Genomic DNA, 21,161 nt, shown 5'->3' with positions numbered 1-21,161 from the left:
CTCCGCAGCAGCCACTGCAGCTCAGCTCCTATTTTTATGGCAATTACAATGTCCGAAGAGGGGGAGGAAGCAGCAATGGGGAGGAGGAGGGTGGGCACCACTGTACAAGGACCACTTGTTGCCTTTGGGTGTGGGTGATCTGATGGGGATTCAATGAACCGAAGCAGGTGATGCCAGCCGGCCGTGTCCACCCCTTGCCGCCACCCTCTCGGGGCCACACAGGCCCACTGGGGCCACCCAGGTCCACAACCAAGTACGTGATCTCCCCCGGGGCTACAGCCCAAGCTGCTGGCTTCCAAGTCCTCGCTGGCTTCTGACACTTCCACAAGGACATAAGAAGCTGCAGTCCCTCACCTGCCTAGTACGTAAGGCAGAGGGAGCCCCCTCCATGGCTGTGCCCACTGGGCAGGCCTGCTTCCACCCAACAGCCCTCACCGAGATGCATCGTTAGTTCCCGTTCTTTTGTGTCCCCCCTGGGGACCTGCTGTGCACATATTCTCAGGCGCCCCCCCTCCACAGATGGGCACCAGCCATGTGCCAGCCCTGTCCACGGATGGAGACCTGGGGTCAGTGGGTCCTGCCGCTGCCCTCCAGGGGCTCCAGTCTAGTGGGTGGTACGGTGAGATGCTTCACTCATAAGAACAGTACTCAGCATTTACTGAGCCCTCCAGTGTGCAAGGCACTACAGATACCCACTCACTTTCTCCTCTTAATCTTCCCCTGGGGTGCACACTGGAAACAGACCTGGAGCAGCAGCACGTGGGACCAGATTCTACCCCAGTCTACCGATATTTTGTGAGCAGCCTCCAAGGTCAGCCGTGCTGCACCTGTGGGGCCCTCCAGGCCTGTCCCCACCCCCACTAGGACAGCTGCACCCTTTCTATAAGTGACAAATCAAGACTGTGGGGCTGGGGGGCGTGTAAGTTCCCCGGTGGTCCAGTGGTTGGGACTCCTTGCTTTCACTGACGGGGAGAGGGTTCGATTCCTGGTTGGGGAACTAAGATCCCACAGGCTGCTCGGTGTGGTCAAAAATAATAATAATAATAAGATTACAGGGAAAGGGAACCAGTGATGGGGTCACTGCTGCCAGCAGGGCCTGAGGAAACATCAGCACAAATAATTTACAAAGTAACTAAATGAGCCCCAAAGGTGAGCTTCTGAAATTCAAGAAGACCCCAAGGAGGAGAGAGGAGGGGAGGGCTGGTGGCTTCAGTTCTTCCAGCTCAGCGGAGTCCACCAAGTGCTAACAAGAGAGCTTCAGTCAACACCCCACCCCACCCCCGGGAAGGGAGACATCCCCTGGCCGGGGCTGTTGCCATGTGACACACACACCAGTCCTGACAAAAGCAGAGCAGAGGGGAGGGGGGCTAGCCCACCTGCCCTGCGTGCTCGTGGTCCGGAGACCCCAAATCCTTCCTGGCAGTCAGGAAGCGCCCTCCTCAGCTGCCTTGGGCCCAACAAGTGCTCAGCTCACCACAGGGAGGCCAGGAAGGTGCTGGTGCACAGCAGGCCTGGTTCCACGGAACCAGCCACCGCAGCGGGCACAGAGCCGGCACTTCCTGGGCTTCCTCTACCCCAGACGTCATCATGCTGAGTGCCCCCCATGAACTGTCTCCTTTCAAACTCACAACACCGGGTCCTGGAACACTTATATCCCCATTTCACAGAAAGAAAATTGAGGCTCAGAAAGGTGAAGGAGCTTGCCTGAAGCCACACAGCCAGTGCACAGTGCAGCCAGGACTCATGCCCAGGTCTCTCCAACTCCAACTGCATTGTCCTGAGTTGGAGACTCCAGAGCTGATGGGGCTATCTAGAGAGTGGGAGGTAAGGGGGCTGGGCGGGGGGGTGGCGCTGAATCCCTTGACTCTCTTCTAGGTCATACTCATTGTAAGGGCTGATGCTGAAGCTAAAGCTCCAATAATTTGGCCACCTGATTGCAAAGAGCCGACTCATTGGAAAAGAGCCTAATGCTGGGAAAGATTGAAGGCAAAAGGAGAAGGGGGTGACAGAGGATGAGATGGTTAGATAGCATCACTGACTTAATCAACATGAGTTTGAGCAAACTCTGGGAGATAGTAGAGGACAGAGGAGCCTGGCGTGCTACAGTCTATGGGGTCATAAAGAATCAGACACAACTCAGCAACTGAATAACAACATATCCTAAAGGCCACCCCAAGTTGGGACCAGGCCAGGTCTCACCCAGGAGCCCCCAAAGTCAGACTCTGACATGTGTGTGAGCCCACCCTAGGGGTCTGGTGAAAGGGCGAAAGTGTTAGTTGCTCAGTCATATCCGACTCTGCGACTCCACGGACTGTAACCCGCCAGGGTCTCCTGTCCATGGGATTTGATGGCTTACAGTGAACAGTGTGGGATTCCTAATCTCTGAAGAAGAAGATCTGGCTTCAGGACCAGGGACCAACTCTTGATCACTCAAGAGCTTCTGTGTAGCAGAGTTTTATTAAAGTAAAAAAGGGACACAGAAAGCTTCTGACACAGACATCAGAAGGGGGTGGAGAGTGCTCCCCTTGGTCGTTTCAGCAAGCTGTTTTACGTCTGTTAGAAAGCCATTAATCAGATGACAGAGGCCCCTCAAGGCTGAGGGAGTTTCCCCGGCCCCTCCCCCACAGTCCGCATTTGTAAGATAGGACGGAGTGAGGTGTGTCAACCCCAGCCATTAGACAGCTGATATGAATACTGGGGTGTGGAGCTATTATCAGCCCAAGGTTTGAGAAAAGGAAAACAGTCAGTCTTAGGTGGAACCATTTTGAAGAAAGGCAAATTCCAAAGCAAATACACAGTTTCATTAACATAGCTTAAGAAAAACATTTCCATAAGAAAAAAAAAAACCTTAGCTCAAGGTTTGAGAAAAGTTAAGTTCAGGTGGAACCAGGTGTCGTCATAGCAACACAGAATTTTAAGAGACACTTGCAGCCTATTTCCTCCGTTTGGAGACCCTTGGCCTTCCTGCCTGTTACCCTCTCAGATTCTCTAGGCAAGAATACTGGAGTGGGTTGCCATTCTCTTCTCCGAGGGACCTTCTCGACCCAGGGATCGAACCCGAGTCTCCTGCACTGTAGGCAGATTCTTTACCATCTGAGCCACCAGGGAAGCCCAGCGGTCTAGGGAAAACAGATTCATCTCAACACCCCCGCAAACAGCACTGTCTGCAGAGCTGCCTGTTGAGAGACAGGGAAGGGGCCCCCAGTTTCCAGAGGGATCTCTGGCTCTCAGAGCCCCTTCACCTCCTAGGGACACAGGGCACCCATGCGTTAAATGGCAGGCAAGCCACAGCCTCCTGGGGAGGCCCGAAGCCGACCAGGCAGCCCTTTGCCAAGGCGCTGGCGGATCATTCCGGGAGAGCGAGCCAAGGCCTGCAGATCCAGCCCTTTTCATGCCTGGCCAATTTAATGGTCCCCATTAATTTCAAAACACACACATTCCCACAAGCTCCGGCCTCCTCAGCTCAGTGCCCGGGGTGGAGAGCACGCTGGGGACACAGACGGGCACACAGGTGTGGGTGAGGCTGGGTGTCCTCAAGGACAAGAGGAGCCGGGAGGAAGTGGCTCGGGGCCCCTCGGAGGGGGTGGTGGGCAGCGGAGCCCTGCCCCTCCCCACCCCCCCACCCCCGTTTCCTGACCAATTGCTCCTGGTGATGGGGAGAAAGAGACACAGGAGGAAGGGCATGCTAGAGAGTGACCCTGAGCAGGTCACTGTCCCTCTCTGGGTTTCCCTATGACACTGCAACTGTCTTGGCAGCAGGCCAAGGTCACTGAGCCTCACACTGAGCCAGGAACCTCACCAGCAGCGTCCTCATCTACACGAGGCTTTAGTCCCTTCCCGCCCTGACTTCTGCGACCAGAGGGGCGGCGTAGGGCCTGGGCTGGGGCAGCTGACGTCCCAGCGACCCAGGGGGGAATCACTGGTTCATCTGGTCCCTCCTGCCCTCACGCCAACTCTCAAGGACGTGTGATCACTCATTCATTCAACAAACGTTTACTGAGTCTCAGGACAAAGGGTCAACCGGTCCAAGGTCCACAGCCCACCATCACGTTCCCTCTGGAAGAACAGGAACAATCTGACCGTCAAAGGGAAACTTGGCAGAAGAGCTTGGGGGGAAAGGACCTGCTGGGATCCTCAAGTCCCGCCCGTTGGCCAGAGCTCGACTCACTGGACCAGGCCCCGCGAGCCCTCGAGGGAATCTCAATAATTCAGGAGAGATCCATCATTTATGAATTTACGTAACCGCTTCTCGACCTTGTGGAAACGAGCCGTCCTCCTCCTACAGTGGTGGAAATCAGGCCTTGGCACTGTCTCCGGTGTCCTGGGCTTTCTAATGTGGGAGAGGGGGCTACCTGCAGCGCACGCCTCTCTGTGGGCCACTCGGCCCCTCACCCCCAGACTGGACCCAAAGGGAGCTTCTGAAAATGCAAGTTCAATGACATCCCTCTCAAACCCCAAGATCGAAAGATGAGGGTTTGATTCCTGGTTCGGCCTTTTTACCAAGCGCTGCACCCCTTGCGTGCCTCAGTCTCCTCGTCTGTAAGCTGGGGAAACACGAGTACCAGCCTCAGAAACGAGACGATACGTGCAGTGTGGGGGCAGCCCCTGGCCCAGGGGGAACAGGCAAAGGCACCCTGCCCCCAGCCCAGAAGCAGGGCTCGGTGGGGGGCGCTCGGGGCAGGCACTGGGCCAGAGGACAGGAAAGCCACAGGAGTTGCAGCCCACCACAAGGCCTCGCGGGGCCAATGAACCTGGACCCTTCTTTTCTGCACTGACCACCCACCATGCCCCATTTCCACCCCACTTCTCTATGTCCCTGCAGGGAGGACAGATGACAACACACCCAACCTGGGGACTCAGATTTTTAAACCAGAAAAGAAAAAGGGACAAAGAGAAGGTAGTCCCAGCTACTCTTTAAAAAGGTGTGTGTGGGGGGAAGCATTTCCTGGAGGCTCTGGAGTCCGGCAAACCTCCCCATCTGTGCCACTACTGTTTAACTGTGTGGCATCAGGCAAGTGGCTTCAAGTCTCTGAACCTCAGTTTCTCATCAACACCATGGGGCTGATATAATAAGACCAAGAGGCCAGGAGAGGTAGCATGGGGTGTGGATATACCAGAGAGAGAAACCCTCAGCTCAGAACCCACCGTGGCTTATTCCTAGCCCCCAGAGTTTCCCCTGAGTCCCACCTCCTCACCCCTCCCTGCAAGCGCTCTCCCTTTCTCCCCTTGTTATATCCTTGTCTGACTTCTGACTCAGATCCCCACTTCTCAGCTCAAGCGCTGCCTCCTCCAGGCAGCCTTCCAGATTGCCTCCCACCCCTGCAGGTGTGACTCCCATCCCTCAGACACTCTACTGTCTGCTTCCATTCCATTCGCATGTTTCACTCTGCATTTGAGGATTGAGATTGAGTCTTTCGTAGCCCAGGGCTTACCCCAGTGCCTGGTACACGACAGGCCTGCCATGTCTGTCTGCTGAACGAATGAATGAAAAGCTACACAGGAGTTCAAATTCCAACTCGTTCACCTGCCCAGCTAGGGCATGTTATCTCGTCCTCTGAGCCTCAGTTTGATCACTGAAGATGGGGATCATCCCCTGCTTTGTGGGGATGCCATGCGGTCAGCATGGAGGGTGAGGCCCGTCTCACCTGCGCTCCCCAGGGCCCAGGGCCCAGTGAGGTCTCCAAGGCTCACAGGTTCCTGCCTGCCCTCCATGCCCGCCGCAGGGAAGTTGCTGCTGAAGGCGGGTGGCTGCGGAGGCCCGGCCGGCCGGCAAGCCTCAGCAAACACATTTAAATCTGAAGTGACAGATAAAGCGATTTACGGCGACAGTTTAGCGTCAGATCACTTCCCACAAGGCAGTCGGCGTCCCTCAGCCCCCCTGCTTGCTAGTCCATCAAGGCGGTCTCTAAATCACTGGCTCAGAGCGGTGGCCCAGGGACAGCCGGGGGCCGGGCTCCTCCGGGCCCTCCAGACAGCAGCAGGAATGAAGGGAGGGCTCTGGCTGGCTTGGGGGGAGGAGGGTGACGGAAGCAGCTGGCAGATTCTCACAAATCAAAGCCCCAAGACTTAAGGAAACAGAGCACCACTTCATGCCTTATTTTAAATAAATAAGCAGCTTAAAAACCTCCCAGAGCGGCCAGCTTGTCGCTCTGAAACATGGCTTCCCACCCGTTCCGCAGGGCCCGGGCCCATGCGCCTGGGCCCCTCAAAGGCTCCCCTGACCCCCTGCGCCTCCCGCCACCTCCTTGCAGAATTAATTGGTCCCTGAGGCGACGTGTGGCGCTTTGTTCAGACCGCGCTTCCACTGCTTTGTCACATTATATTCTACTTAGTTGCTCTCACGCTGACTTTCCAATACTAATTTACGGGGGCCTCGCTACGTGCCAGGCCCTTGGCCCAGGGCCGGATGGGCCTGAGTGCATGTCACCCTCAGCCCCACTCTCTGGGGCAGGGCCAACGACGCTCCATTTTCCAGATGGGGAAATAGAGGCTTGGAGACGCCGGACCGGAGGCCGCAGCATGGCTGACTGGAAAGTTACGATTCCCAGCTAGCTCCTGGCCTCTGTGCCCACGGCCCTGGCACACCAGCCTGAGACAGCTGGGCAGTGTCTGGGGACACTCGGTCCCATCATGTCCTGAAGGCCAAAGCTAGCAATCGGACCCTGTAAGGACCCAGAAGAGGGGTCTTCCTGTGTGACAGGACACTTCCTGCCTGAGACGCGGCTGTCTGTCAGGAAGTAGGGGCCCACAAGCATGGGCTTGGTTTGCTGGGAACTTCAAGGGCATGGAAGGGACCCTCTCAAGGTCACGCTGCCTCCTCTCACAGTGCTCTCCCATCTCATGGCAAAGGGAAGACATGAACACTCCAGAAGCTGATGCACCTCACCCCCCGGGGGGGATCCCCCAGACCTGAGCTTTCTCCGGAGGAGATGCCAGCCTGGTTCTCCCCACACGCAGGGAGAGACATGGACCAAGCTGGAGAGGCAGGCGCTGCCCCAGAGAATGGGGGCTTCAGGAGCTCTCTGGCTTATCTGGGCAGCGTGGCAGCCCAATATAATTAAGATGGATGCCGTGTGCCCCCGTGGGCGGGAGCCACGGCCAGAGTAGATGGCCGGAGCCCCAGACTCTCTCCAGGCTCTGCCCGAGCAAGTGGCCTCGGCCAGCAGCCACTGGGGCAAGTCCCAGGAGGGCCTGGGGGCCTGCACTGCACTTGGTGGGGTTGAGGGGCTTTGGTCCCATCCCCTGGGACCTCATGCCCTGCCACCAGCCAGGCACATGCCCTTCTACCCAGCCCCAGCCCCCTCCATCTACCACATAACACAACAGTGTGATATACACAACAAACCACACACGCGCATCCACTGTCACAGGCACACACACAGCACACACACCCCAATCACACATCACACACCAGCAGAGCGGAGTAAAGACCAGTCCTGGACTTGAGATGCCAGGGGAACGTTTGGGAAACAGTCTGAGTCTCCAAAGTCCTGAGAGAGGCCGTGGGTGGAGTCCCTCTGTGGGGAGGGCAGGAGTAAAGAGGGCAGGCAGGGAGGACACCCAGGGTTCCCCCTAGGGATGGGCTGGAGACCCCCCCCCAGCCCCAGCTCTTCACGATGGAGGCGGCTCCGGGGGTGCGGACCCCTTTCTCTCACAGGCCCTTTCCATAGCCCTGCAGGCCTCCCCCTCCATGGTCCCCGCAGCTGGAGCCAGGCCCAGGCAGGATGGCATCTTCCCCACCCTTCCCCATCTGGCCCCAGGGACGAGGAAAGACGCCCCCCACCATACCCCCACCCCCACAAAAAATTCAGAAGCTCCACAGCAAACCTCAAGCCCCCAGCCCTGTCCGACCCACACAGCTCCCCATGGGCCACCGATCCCAGCCGGGTCAACGCTGCCCTTGACTTCAAAAATAAAAATTTAAAAATTCCCACCCAGAGATAATTGCTGGGCTCCTTTTGCTCATTGTGGCGGCTCGGCGGTCGGCGCTGAGAAGCAATTATTCACGGCTAATGAGTATAATCAAGTCAAATAGAATTTAATGGACACGTATTCTCTTCCTGCTTGAAACTTTACATATGAATTAAGCACATATGGGTTTCACGAGGCACAGACCAGATTTATGCAGCCCCGAAAAGCCCCGCGTTGCCGCGACTTTTATTCCGCTAATAAACACGCTGATTTACGGGCTCTGGAGGGCGCGGGAACCGCGATCTCTGCTGCCCCCTGGTGGGCGATAGCCGCAGGCTGAGCCAAGGCTCAGGGAGGACGCTGGAGGGTCCCCAAACTACCAAGGACCCCTGAGATCCGATCAGAGCCAAGGCCACTCAAACACCTGGCCGGGAAGACCTGGAGGGAGGGTCTTCAGGGGATGCCGGCTCTATGTGGGAGCTCTGCTGCGTGAGCATCACAGTTCATGAGGGTCAGCTCCTAACAGGGTTCCTACTACCTACCCCATCATGCAAGCCCAGGAAAGTCCACAGAGAAGGCGAGTCCCCAGACAGGTGTGGCAAACACTGCCGGCCCCCAGTTCTGGAGAATCAAATGAAGCCAGGGCCAAAGTGCTTTCCAGAGGGCACGAGAGGCCGATAGAGCCGCTGCCCTCTGAGTCTGGCCAGGCACGGGGGGTGCTCGGGAAGAGCCATTAATTCCTACACCCTCGAGCAGACTCCAGAGCCCCCAGCCTGCTCTATCTGCCTCCCGCCAACACCCTGCCTTGGTTCCCACACCCTCCCTCCCACCACCAACCATCCACCTGGCTGTGAAGGAGGTGACAAGATGTCCCACGCTTCCCTCTGGCTGCTTTGCAGCTCAGAAAGAAGGGCATAGTGTTGGCCAAAAAGTTCACTCGGGCTTTTCCATAAGATGTTAAGGAAAAACTCAAAGTTTTTGGCCAACCTACCTGAGCAAACTCCGGGAGGCAGTGAAGGACATGGAAGCCTGGCATGCTGCAGTCCATGGGGTCGCAAAGAGTCGGACACGACATAGTGATGGAACCAGAACATCAGCGGGGCACCTCGCACACCCTTGCCAGTGACTGCAGGGTCAAGGGCACCAGGAAGGGCAGCCTCACAGTGCTGTGGCACTGTCCCCTCAGCCGGGGCCCCACGGCTTGGTCCTTCCACCCCAGACCAGCCCTCCAGGGTCCAGGCAGCAAAAAGACCCTTCTCCTCTGGGCCACTATGACTTGTCTTAGCCCTGAGTCCCTCACATGGAGACCTCCCTGCCACCCACCATCCAAGTGGCCCGAGAGAAACACAAGAGCAGAAATCCCACCTCCTCTGCTCTGAGTCAGAACTCCTGCCTTCCCGTGACTGGTCACCTGTGCCCTGAGACAGGCGATGTGGGGGGAAGGAACACCCCTGTGGCCATACAGGTCTGTGAACATCAGCGAGGAGACGCACTCGCAATGCCACTGCCGGAAGGACAGCCCCAGCCACTGACACGCAGGCACCGAGGGGCCAAGCTGCCCCTCTCCCCAGGTCTCTCGAGCCCTGTCACTTAGCCAGCGCAGCATGGGCACCACCCAGAACCAGTCACTCCGCCACTCCACACCCCGGGCAGCTCTGGGGTCCGCCAATGGCTGCAAGCCCAAGGGTGAGACAAAGGAGATTCGAGACCCTCCTGGGGTGCCCGAGACTGCGCAGCTGGGCCGGGGGGGCTCACACAGCAGAGGTTCCCTGTGAATCGAAGTCCAGACAAGAGGGTCCGCCCAGGTCTGCGAACCTTTCTCTAACAAGGAGGCTCCTTCCCGTGCCGCCTGTGCCACAGTGGGGGGAGGGGAGTACAGATCCCACTTGCCCTTGTCCCCTGAACCATGTGAGTACCCGCTGGACTTGACCGTCCCCTGACACCCCACTCCTGACCTCGGCCAGACAACCACCACCTGGAAGGATTACAACCACCTTTCTCCTGCTCCCGAGAAGGGAGAGAAACAGCAGACTCCTCAACACATCACAAGAAATGGCCAAGCCAGCAAGATGCTGCAGGGAGCCAAGCATGGGCACAGGGCCTCTGCCCCCTACCCTTCCCCCAACACGCTCCCCGACGTGCTCCCTCGCCCGCCCCCCGTTCAGAGCGGGGCCGGGTGGGCAGGAGGCGGAGGAAGAAAAGCAGTGCTCGGGGCCATCTGCAGCCCCTGAGGTCGGACCACCCCCTCTGGCCTCTGCCCTCCTGGCAGGGCCGCCCTGCGCGATTCCAGCCCAGCTCTCTCCCTTCCCGGCTGCTAATGGGTCTCAGAGCTTCGAGGCAGCTCAGCCAAGGCATCCCTGACACGGCAGGTCAGGCTTTCCACGGGGAGAGGCATCCGCGGCGCCAGCAGGCCACCCTCAAGTGGCAACCAGAGCCTCACTGGAGCCAGGTGGCGTCCGAGCAGGCCTGGCACAGGGACGAGGCGGCCGCCGGGGTCTCGGACTCAGGCCCGGCCCAAAGGCCCCACTCACCGGCATTGACGATGGCATCCACCTCCAGCTTGGTGATGTCACCTCGGAACAGGGAGATCTTCTCGTTGAGCTGCTTGTCCTTCTTGTACTTGGGCTCCTCCACCTTCACGGTCACCCCTGGAACAAGCAGAGGCTGAGGGGTGGTCACGGGGAGGCCCCCATGGTGGAGCGAGCCACCAGGGTCCCTGGTCAGGCAAACCCGCATCAACCGCCCTCTGCCTCCAAAGGCAGGGTGCCTCACAGGGACCGATGACCAGATTGAGGACAGCTCACACTGACCAAGCACCTACTCCTGTGTGCAGCACACACTCATTTCCTTGAATCTTCACAGCAATGCTACACACAGGTAGAGAAGCCTTGCCATCCATCCCCGTTTTACACACTGGGTCACCCAGACCTAACGCTTCCCAGGTGGCTCAGTGGCAAAGAATCTGCCTGCCAATGCAGGAGAGGAGGGTTCAATCCCTGGGTCGGGAAGATCCACTGGAGAGGGAAATGGCAACCCACTTCAGTATTCTTGTCTGGACAACCCCATGGACAGAGGAGCCATAGACTGCTGGACTATAGCCCATGGGGTCGCAAAAGAGTCGGACACGACTTAGCAGCTAAACAACAACAAACACCTGAGACTTGGGAGCACTACGTGACTTGGCCCAGGTTCCCGGTCACCAGCTCTGCAACGTGCAGGGCTGAGGTCCTCATGAGGACGCTGACCCGCAGGCCACTGCACCAGGCCGGCAAATCCCGGCTCTAGCAGCCATGGCATCACGCGTCTAAGGCTCAGTTTCCCAATGACATAACGGGGATAAAAGCCAAACCAAGGACTTCCCTGGGGCTCCGGTGGCTAAGACGCCACACATCCAGTGCAGGGGGCCCAGGTTCGATCCCTAATCAGGGAACTAGATCTCGAATGCTGCAACTAAGATTCTGCACTAAAGCCAAAACCAAAGCTCCCTCAGGCCGCAACGAAGACCTGGTGCAGCCAAGCAAATAAATATTTTTTTAAGAAAGAAAGAAATCATTTTTCAACAAACTACCAAACCTACCTCAGGCTGTGTTAATAATGAAAAGAGGTGACGCTTCAAAGTGCCCGGTGCAGAGCAAGCACTCATAAATGCCGCCACCCTTCCTCTCTTTGGCCTTGTCTGGACAATTCTCCCCAGACAAGGGTCTGCAGGGACCACACCACGCTCAGCCAGCTGGGTCCCCAGATCAGGGCCTACCTTTCGCCGTCTCCTTCCACGTCGGGATCTTCTTCAGCCTGACGAAGTCCCGGCAGAAGTAATGTTCCTCCCGTTGCTTGTCACTCAGGCCCTTCAGAAACGCTGCAGCGGGATGGGGCGGGACAGTCAGGCGGGTGGGGAGGGGAGCAGCCCAGGGGCCCCCCCCCACCGCCCACAGGTCTCCTGTCTGCCGTCCAGAGAAGGCTCGCTTTGTCCAAGGATGCAAAGCAGCCCTGTGCATTCACCCTTCCGCAAGCTCAAGGGGAGGGCATGCGGAAGGAGGGTCCCCTGGAAGAGCTTGCCCCACCCCCTTTGTTAGGAAGGGAAATTGAGGCTTGTGGAGGTGGAGGGTGTCTCTCAGGGGTTCAGAATTAAACTCTCCCAATTGCCAGCTGCTTCCACACCTCTGAGCCCCTAGTATCCTCATGTATAGAATGGGGATTAAGACAGCCCTTGCAGAGTGATTTCAAGCTTACTCATACATGCTAAGGCCAGGCAGGTTGGTGGCACTGAATCAGTTACATCATCAATCAGTTACATCATCATTGCTGTTATGTGTAGGCAGCGGGACACAGGGAACCAGGACAACCGTCCTCCTCACAGGCCGGCAGAACCAAGTAGGTGTGGTACCTGTTTGCGGCATGGCCCCTGCATTGCCAGAAGGCTCCCTACCCACAGATGCCCCGCTGGGGTGTCCCCCTGTTTGACTCAAGGGCATGGCTGGAATCGTCCCCATTTTACAGATGAGCAAATGGTCCCAGGAAGGTTAGGAGGCCACCTGTAGTCAGACGGCTAGTGATTTGAGTGGGAAGCTAGGCCCTCCTCATCCACTCACAGACTCTGGGTCCACCCAGGCTGGTTCCCCTTGCTGGGCCTGGTCTTCCCTTTGGGCCACACCAGGCAGGGGAGCGGAGGTCCAGGCTTGCAGCTCGTGGGCTCCCCCTGCCGGCCCGAGGCCACCAGGGCAGCCGGGCTCAGTCAACCCGCTCCCCTCCACCACTCCATCCAGGCTCTGCCTCTCCCTGGCAGTCTGAACACACATCAGTCGGTTAACAGGTTTCTACTGAGCTCCCACCATGCACCAGGCTTCCGAGGTGGCGCCAGCGGTAAAGAACCCAATGCAGGAGGCATAAGAGACAGGTTTGATCCCTGGGTCGGAAAGATCCCCTGGAGAAGGAAATGGCAACCCACTCCAGTATTCATGCCAGGAGAATCCCATGGACAGAGGAGCCTGGTGGGCTACAGTCCACGGGGTCACAAAGAGTCGGATCTGACTGAAGCAGCTTAGCACGCACACACGAACCACGCTGGGAGGCAAGGTGAGGTCTGGGGCCTGACCGAGCAGAGAGGAGGCCAGACCAGCCTCCTGGAAGAAGTACCCCCAATGTGTCCGGTCTGCCCCAGGAGCGGCAAATCACTGGAGAAAACTCCTACCAACTTACCAGAGGCTCCCTCTAAACTCTCCATCTCCCCCAGGTGGCCAAGGCAGCTGCTGCTTTGGAAGTGAGTCCCTCCTCCCCCTTCTCCCTCTCCAAGCCTCCTCCACTCTTCCTCCCAGTCAGACAGCTATGGGGTGCTGCCTCCCCCCACACACATACACCTGCCCACATTGCGTTCTCCCTCTCTCGGGTCAGTGGGCACAAAGGTCCATCCTCCCAGCCGATGCTGCCCAGCTCACCTCCCAAGGACTCCTCTTGCGCTCCCCCTCCACCAGGCTGCCCTCAAACACCTTCTCCCGTACCCGCTCTACGAAAACAGAACCCTCCCTCAACCCCGCATGCCACGCACTGTAGCTGTGGCCTCCTCTCTCTGCCGCTCTCCTCCACCGCCTAAGTTCTGTCTCCACGTCTTCCTCCCCCCAGCCCCACCTCTCTGTCAAGGCCAAGGTCAGAGGCACCATGCTGGCCGCCTGAACTCACTCAGTGGCCCTTTCTGGACTCCCTTGTGTGCTCAGCACCCCAGACCCCTCCTTCCCTCTCTGGACCCCGCCTCCTGGCCCCAGGCCGCTCCCTGGCCCTCCACAGCCTCCTTGTGGCCTCCCTTCTTCCTTAATCCACACCCTCTTTTCTTTTAAAGATTTTTTTTTTCTTATGTAGACCATGTTTAAAGTCTCTGCTGAGTTTGTTACAATATCCTTTCTGGCTTTTTTGAAAAACGTTTTGGCTTTCTGGCCCTAGGGAATGTGAGATCTCAGCTCAAGGGTGGAACCCACACCCCCCCCACCCCCCCCCCACCCCCCACACCCCCCACACCCTCCCTGCACTGGAAGGCAGTGCCAGCCACTGGACCACCAGGGAAGTCTCTCTCCCACGGTCTTCACGTCAGTTCCATGCATCCCAAATCCCGGGTGCACCACCAGCTTCTCATCTCTTCTGAGCAACTGCCCCCCAAAGCCTGCAGCCTGCTCTCATCCCCAAACTCTCTGCGTGCAGAACTGAACCTGGGACCCCTCCGTCCTTCCTACCTTCTCAGTGGGTGGCCCCAGACTTTGCTGGGGCCCCCAACCAGGGGTCTTTCCTTTCTCTTCCTTCCCCCTTCTATCCATCTGCAGACTGTCAGATTTATCCCCACAACACCACGGAAGCCAGGCCTTCTGCTTATCCCCTCCAGGGCCAAGCCTCCATCATTAACTGCTCCCTAGCAGCAGCAACAGCAGTGCCCTCCGGAAGCCCCCACTCCCAGCTGACTCCCGGTGCCCACCCTGACACAGCAGCCCAGAGATCTCAGTCAGAAGTCTCTCGGTGCAAAGCTCAGCTCAAACTCCAGGTGCTTACCCCTGCTTGGAGAGCCCGCCTCTTTCCGCAACCTCCTCCCATGCTACCCTCCCTACCGCACTTCAACCCTGAGCCTTCCATCCCCCAGCAGCCACGCTGTTGCCTGCCTCAGGGCCTTTGCGCCTGCTGTGCCTCCCGCCTGGTCTTCCTTTACTGCCCCCTCCTCGTGGCCCTCCCCCTCCCCAGAATAGCTGCCTGCCCTACCATCTGTGTTCTGCTTGACCCTGGCCGTATGTGGACCGGTCGTATTTATGCTGGATTCCCAGCACTGGGCACAGCATAGGGCACATGTGAGGGTCCCTGAGGTGAATCAATGAACCAAGGATCTGAGACCTGAAGGCTGAGGGCAAGTTTGCTGAAAGGACAGGGTCTTCTGGGAGGAGGGAGCAGCACGTTCAAAAGCCTTGATGTAGGAGAGAGCCTTTGCGTGGGGAATGGAGCGAGATCTACAGCAGCTGGACTGGAGAGCAAAAGCTAGGCTCTGGGTGCCTCCCCAGCTGTCCGAGGCCCCTACTGGCCCAGGGCCCGGCCGTGCAGGGGTTTCCACTCCGCTCTTGCTCCTCGGCCCCCCAGGTTTGGGTTCATGCCCTCCGACTGTCGTGTTCATGCGCAAGGCGCTCACCCTCCCCACCTCAGTTTTCTCATCTCTAGAACGGGGGTGAGGAAGGCCCTCCCCAGCACCCGAGCTTGCTATGAGCGAGAAGGTGGCTGTGAAAACGCAGAGGAAGCTGTCGGGCGCCATCCAGACATCAGACACACTCACTCCTTCCTGGGGGTGAGATCTGCTGCTGCTGCTCAGTCGCTAAGTCCTGTCTGACTCCTTGCGACCCCGTGGACTGAAGCCCGCCAGGCTCCTCTGTCCACGGACTTCTCAGGCAAGAATACTGGAGTGGGTTGCCATTCCCTTCTCCAGGGGACCTCCCTGACCCAGGGATCGAAGCCAAGTCTCCTGCATTGCAGGCAGATTCTTTACCATCTGAGCCACAGGAAAGCCCTTTTAAGTTCTTTGGGTCCCCATATTTGTCATCTTGCACAACTGTGACCAAAGTCCCCCTCTGAGGTCTCAGGGTACTCGAGTACCAGTGCTCACAGCCGGCTGGACTGTGGCCAACGAAAGCCCATGCTGTGACACCGGAGGGGCTGGTCCAAGGCGACCCCACAGGACTCCCATAGCGGAGTTCCTCCAGCTGGGGCAGCCTCAGGCACCCAGAGATGGCTCATGTCCCCTAGCAGACACCAACTGGCAGAGACCACCACCTTGCTCTACAAAAGCAGCTGAGCAATTGGCCCTGGTCACAGGCAAGCAGAAGGAACCCAGGGCAGAAGCTGGCCCAGGGCTCTGTCCTGCACTGTCCCCCCCAGGACCCGGGGCCTGCTCTGAGTGACTCCCAGCCCCCCCAGCCCCCCTTCTCTCCAGCAAAGACCAAAACACAGCTCTACTTCCCAGAGACAGCCAATGAAGACTGCCAGAGCTGCCTGCGTGGCCACCAGCGGTCTAGGTGCCAGCCCTGGGGACACCTGTCAGCCTGCCCTTCCGGTCTGTGGTCCCCAAGTGCGTACCTCCTAGGGCCGGTGTGCGGGGTGCCAAGTCCTCGTACATCTCCAGAGCAAAGTGGTGACCCGGAAGAGCTACAGGCGGTGCTAGTCTGATTTATGGGAGAGGAGAAACCAGCTGAGGACCCGAGCACTGTCTTTAGGGCCTCAGCTTCACCTGCCAGGGGGGCTGCCCCCAGGCTCCCTCAACTTGCTCCAGGAGGAGAGGCAGGACCCTAGGGTGGGCATGCGCCCCACGCATGTCTTTTTTTTAATATATATTTTTATTTATTTGGCTGTGCTGGGTCTTTGTTGCGGCATGTGGGATCTAATTCCCTGCCCAAAGATCGAACCCAGGTCCCCTGCATTGGGAGCGAGAAGTCTTACCCACTGGGCCACCAGAGAAGTCCTACCCCACGCATTTCTGACACGCACTACCTCCCTCTGCCAGAAGCACAGGTGCAGACTTAAAGCACAAGTGAGTTTTATTTTTCTTATAAAAGATGTACAACATACGCTTTAATTTTCTTTCTTTTTTGGAGAGGTGAGAGTATTTCACAGCTCAGTGAAACAGGTGCTGGAAAAAAGATGTTTGCAGTAAAGTTTGATGGGGAGGTCTGACCCCAGACGAAGCTTTCAGCAGCTCCCAGGCACGAAAGCTGAGCTGTAGGAAGCAGGTTGTGCCAGAACCATAAAGTGCAGTGGGCGAACAGGAATTCAATGATGTGTTTTAAGAAGTGTCTTTATGGCGCTTCCCGACGGTGTTGGGAAAGGTTGAGGGTCGGCTGGTGAGCACCTTCTCTTCTGGAGAAGGCCAGGTGGGCAGGGCTGATAAGGGTTGGGCTCTGGGAACCCTGCGGCAGGGGCATTAGTCACCCAGGCTCCCCGTCCCCGGAGAGCAGGTGCTCGTCAAAGCCTGTGGCACGAGCCAAGGGGAGATAGCACGAGGAGCCATGGGGAGACAGCACGAGGCACGCTGGAGCTTATCTACCCTCCTAGGCCCCCCTGCCACCCCCCTGCGCTGGCATGTGCCAAGGCTGCTTTCCCAGAAGACAGGTGGGAGAGGCCCCCCAATTCCCAGGTGTGCCTGGAAATTTTCCCAGTTCAGCAGTCCAATCAGATGAATTGTCCGTTCTGCGCAAAAGCCCACAGGGGTTGAAATCAGGCTTCGCCCCGCCTTGTGCAGACAGGCTGGAACACATGGGCCTGATCCCGAGCCCCAGGGAGAAGGAGTGGGTCAGGGCTCTAGCACTCGAGACCATGGCGGAGACAGGTTTACATGAGCCCAGTGTCTCCAGGGCCAGAACAGAGCAGAGAGAGGAGACAGACCTGAGGGGTGGCAAGGAAGGGGGGCCGCTGGGGACCCTTGGCTGCTGTGTACAAAACGGTTTCTAACATGATCCTAGCACAACTTACAAATTGGGTGCTGTTGGTCCCATTTTACAGATGAGGAACCTGAGGCTCAGGGAGCATGGACGCAGTGGTGCTGGGGCTTGCCGTGTCTGATGACCCCAAAGTCCGTTCTCTTTTTAGCACACGGCTCCACCCCTACTGCAGGCCAGAAGGGACCTGCCCTTCTTCTGGAGGCCAGGCCCCTCCTGTGATGACAAAGCCCCCACTGCCTGACCTTAAGCCCCCTCACACTGACACACCTTATAGCAGGACTGTTTCCACACTCTTTCTAATGAAAAGGCATAACCTGGGGTGGGGATAATGAGGCATCCTAGAACTGAGGAAATTAGGCTAAAAGAATTAACCCATGGCCAGTGAAATTAGATACTGCAGAGATCTCTCAAAAAGACTGAATGTCTCCTGGGTGGAAGATCCAGCCTGATGGTATTTACTTATTTAGAGAGAAAACAGGTCCATACACGTGGGCTGTCAGCCTAAAGCCAGAACAAAGGAATGCACAGAGCCCAGGCCGAATGTGGCCATCTGTCCAGAGGACCCACTGGACCATGAACTGAGGCTGCTGCCCTTGGGGCCCAGAGCAGGCACTCAGCTCTGCGTTTGGGCTGAAACACTGAGCAACTGCCTGAGGAAGGTGGGTGGGTGTGCTCAGGACAACGGGATCCGCTTCCAAGTCACTCCACCATCTCCCTAGTTGAGAGCACATGCTGCTGAACAAACTTCAGACTACAACTTGGCTTCTAACATTGTGGTGCTGGAGAAGACTCTTGAGAATCCTTTGAATTGCGAGGAGATCCAACCAGTCAATCCTAAAGGAAATCAAACCTGGATATGCATTGGAAGGATGGATGCTGAAGCTGAAGCTCAGCTTTGGCCACCTGATGGTTAATTCCAGTGAGTTCCAGAGCCAACTCACTGGAAAAGACAGTTATGCTGGGAAAGATTGAGGGCAGGAGAAGAGGGTGGCAGAGGATGAGATCGCTCTAGCGATCACCAACTCAATGGACATGAATTTGAACAAACTCCAGGTGACAGTGATGGACAGGGAAGCCTGGCGCGATGCAGTCCACGGGGTCGCAAAGAGTCGGACACGACTTAGCGACCGAACAACAATGGCTTTTCCACAGGGAGTGGAGGCCCTGCCCAGGCGCACGAGTTTCCAGATCCGCTACTATTCTATTTCCCACCATGAACAGCACCTCAACCCTCTGAACTATGCATTAGTCTCCTGTGAGTTTGGTTACTATGTGCCAGTCTTTGAGAGAGGATCATCTCAGGCACAGACAAGAGTTTAGCCGCCCTTGTAGGTATATCCTCCACAGAAAGGCGAGCATGTGTCCATCAAAGACACGTGCAAGGATATTCAGAGCAACTTTACTCCCAAATGTCCCAAACTGGAAACCAAGTGGCTACAAGAAGACTGCACGTAAAACTGTGCCACACCACGGGATGCCACCCAGCAACGAGGAAGAGCGAACCGCTGGCACACAGTAATGTGGGTGGATCCCGCAGACGTCGAGTAAAAGGACCTTACACGCTGCGTGTATGCCTCTGCTGACATGAAGTTCAAGAGAAAACAAAATGAAGAGACAGAAGAAAGATTAGCTGTAAGGGGTACTGATTTACCCCTTACAGCTCAAAGGAAAGAGCCCCTTCCGGGGCAATGGCAGTGCTCTACCTACTGACCAGAGCAGCGGTTGCACAGCTGGATACCTACGTAAAAGTACACCGACTGCAGCAATTCCCTGGCAGTCCAGAGGTGAGGGGCTTCCCCAGTGGCTCAGTGGTAAAGAATCTGCCTGCAGTGCAGGAGATGTGGGTTCGATCCCCGGGTCAGGAAGATCCCCTGGAAGAGGGCATGGCAACCCACTCCAGTATTCTTGCCTGGAGCATCATCATGGACAGAGGAGCCTGGTGGGCTAGAGTCCATGGGGTTGTAAAGAGTCGGGCACGACTGAGCAACACGTGCCAGCGGTTAAGACCTGGCTCTTTCACTGCCATGGAGCCGGGCTCAATCCCTGGTCAGGGAACTAAGATCTCACAGGCCATGCAGCCAAAAAATAAAGAGTACACCAACTGTACACTTAAGGTCTGTACACTTGATGTACTTTACAATATAACTCAGCTGAACATGTAAATGAATGTAATGAAGAAATAGTGTGGGGATCTTCCCGGATCAAAGCTTCTCCAGGAGTTCCCTGGCAGCCTATTGGTTAGGATTCTGGGCTTTCACTACCATGGCCTGGGTTCAGGCCCTGGTCGTGGAATTGAGATCTTGCAAGTTGAGCAGCACGGTCAAATAAATAAATAAAAGATCAAAGCTTGAACCCTAATCAGAGGCAGAAGCCACTTGAGGCAGTCTCCCAGTGTGGTGGTTTTAAAAATACGCCCCCAATTCTTTGATCTTCATCCCTTCCAAAGGTGGACACTAATTCCCCTCCCCTTGAATGTGGACCAGAGGCCTTTAAGCCAGCAGCCACTTCACAGGAGCAAGGCCCCTGGGAAGGGCCCTCTCTACCTCTAACCAAATCCCGGCTTCCTGAGAAACCCTGAGCCTGACCACCCAGCTAAGCTACTCCCAGCTTCCAGACCCTCAGGGACTGAGAGATAATACAAACGTTTGCTGTTTCAAGCCACTAAGTGTCCTGGTAGCCTGTTGCCAAGCCGCAACAGATAACTAAAACACGATCTTTCTGTGTCACCCCCACAAACTACCACCTAATGGCTTCTGGCGGGGTGGGGCTTCCACCTAGGTCTGGGGTTCCTGGGACAAGCCCAGCCTCCCCACACTGCCCCTGCCTGCATGAACTCGGGAGCTCAGGCAGCCCTGCCCGCCACGTCTTCTTCAAGCACCGACCTTTACTGGGCATTGTCTCAGTGCCCTAACACATCCTCCTGCTTCTTCACCTGAGCTCCATGAGGGGAGGGTCCCCGCCTCTCTCCCCAGCACGGCAGTGCTGGCCACACAGAAGGCGCTGGATAAAAACGGACCAAATGAATGGAAATCTCAAATCCTAGCAGACAGACACCACAGCAGCCTGGGAATTCCTGGCCCATCAACTTCAAGAGGTCTGGAAGTTTTCAGCGGCGGCAAGGAGTGGGAGGGGCGGAGAGCTGGATCCTACAGAAAGCGGCAGACCCAGGAACAGGTGTCTGGGCCTCCAGCCTTCCAAGCTCTCCTTCCCACCACCCTGGGATGCTGTTCTCTGACGAAGAAGGGAAATCAGGGCTCCCTGTGGGGACAGTCCCCGTGCCAAGGAGCCACTCCCCACTCCCCACCCTGACCCTGGATGTTCGGGGGGCCAGGGCTTGAAGGGGTGACAAGCTCTCCTTTTGCCCCGGGAGCAAAGTCAAGTGCTTCCGGCTGGTGCTTTAAGATCCCAGCGAAGGCATTGCAACTCAACGACAGGAGTAGTTCATCTTGAACTCTACCTCCAATCCCAGAGGACGCCTCCCCTAACCCTCAACCGCGGCCCGCCCCAGGCCTGCCTCCCCAGCCCCATTGGCTGAACCCTCGCTACCGCAAGTCCCAGCCAATGAGCTGCCGTCCCTGCCCTTTTGAAAGGCGATCCAGCCGGGAATGGTCACAGGAGGCCAAGGAGCATGCCCCGAAGGGCAGGGGCAGCTAGACTAGCAGCCGGGGCTATTTCAGGCTCCGCAGATCAGGTTGCCTGCCTTCCCTCTTCTGTTCTGGCCCAGAGTCCAGCCCTGGGACTCATGCCCACCAGGACTCATGGCCCGCGCCGCAACCCCAACCCCGACCCCCCGCCGCCCCAGCC

General features: G+C 57.3%; 1 protein-coding gene across 2 annotated transcripts in view; it reads right to left on the bottom strand.

Moving 5' to 3' along the window:
* Nucleotides 1–21,161, bottom strand: part of MACROD1 (MACRO domain containing 1) — a 155,094-nt gene that overhangs the window by 132,696 nt on the left and 1,237 nt on the right. For both annotated transcript variants that reach the window (XM_027532570.1, XM_027532569.1), the window contains exons 2-3: nt 11,666–11,767; nt 10,443–10,559 (exon numbers count right to left, since the gene is read on the bottom strand). In XM_027532570.1, the coding sequence (XP_027388371.1) occupies nt 10,443–10,559; nt 11,666–11,767 (219 nt within the window). The remainder of the gene's footprint in view (nt 1–10,442; nt 10,560–11,665; nt 11,768–21,161) is intronic.

Source organism: Bos indicus x Bos taurus, chromosome 29, assembly GCF_003369695.1.
Source record: "Bos indicus x Bos taurus breed Angus x Brahman F1 hybrid chromosome 29, Bos_hybrid_MaternalHap_v2.0, whole genome shotgun sequence".
Lineage (NCBI taxonomy): Eukaryota > Metazoa > Chordata > Mammalia > Artiodactyla > Bovidae > Bos > Bos indicus x Bos taurus.
The sequence above is the reverse complement of the archived record's forward strand: the minus strand, read 5'-3'. Positions and strand labels throughout refer to the sequence as shown.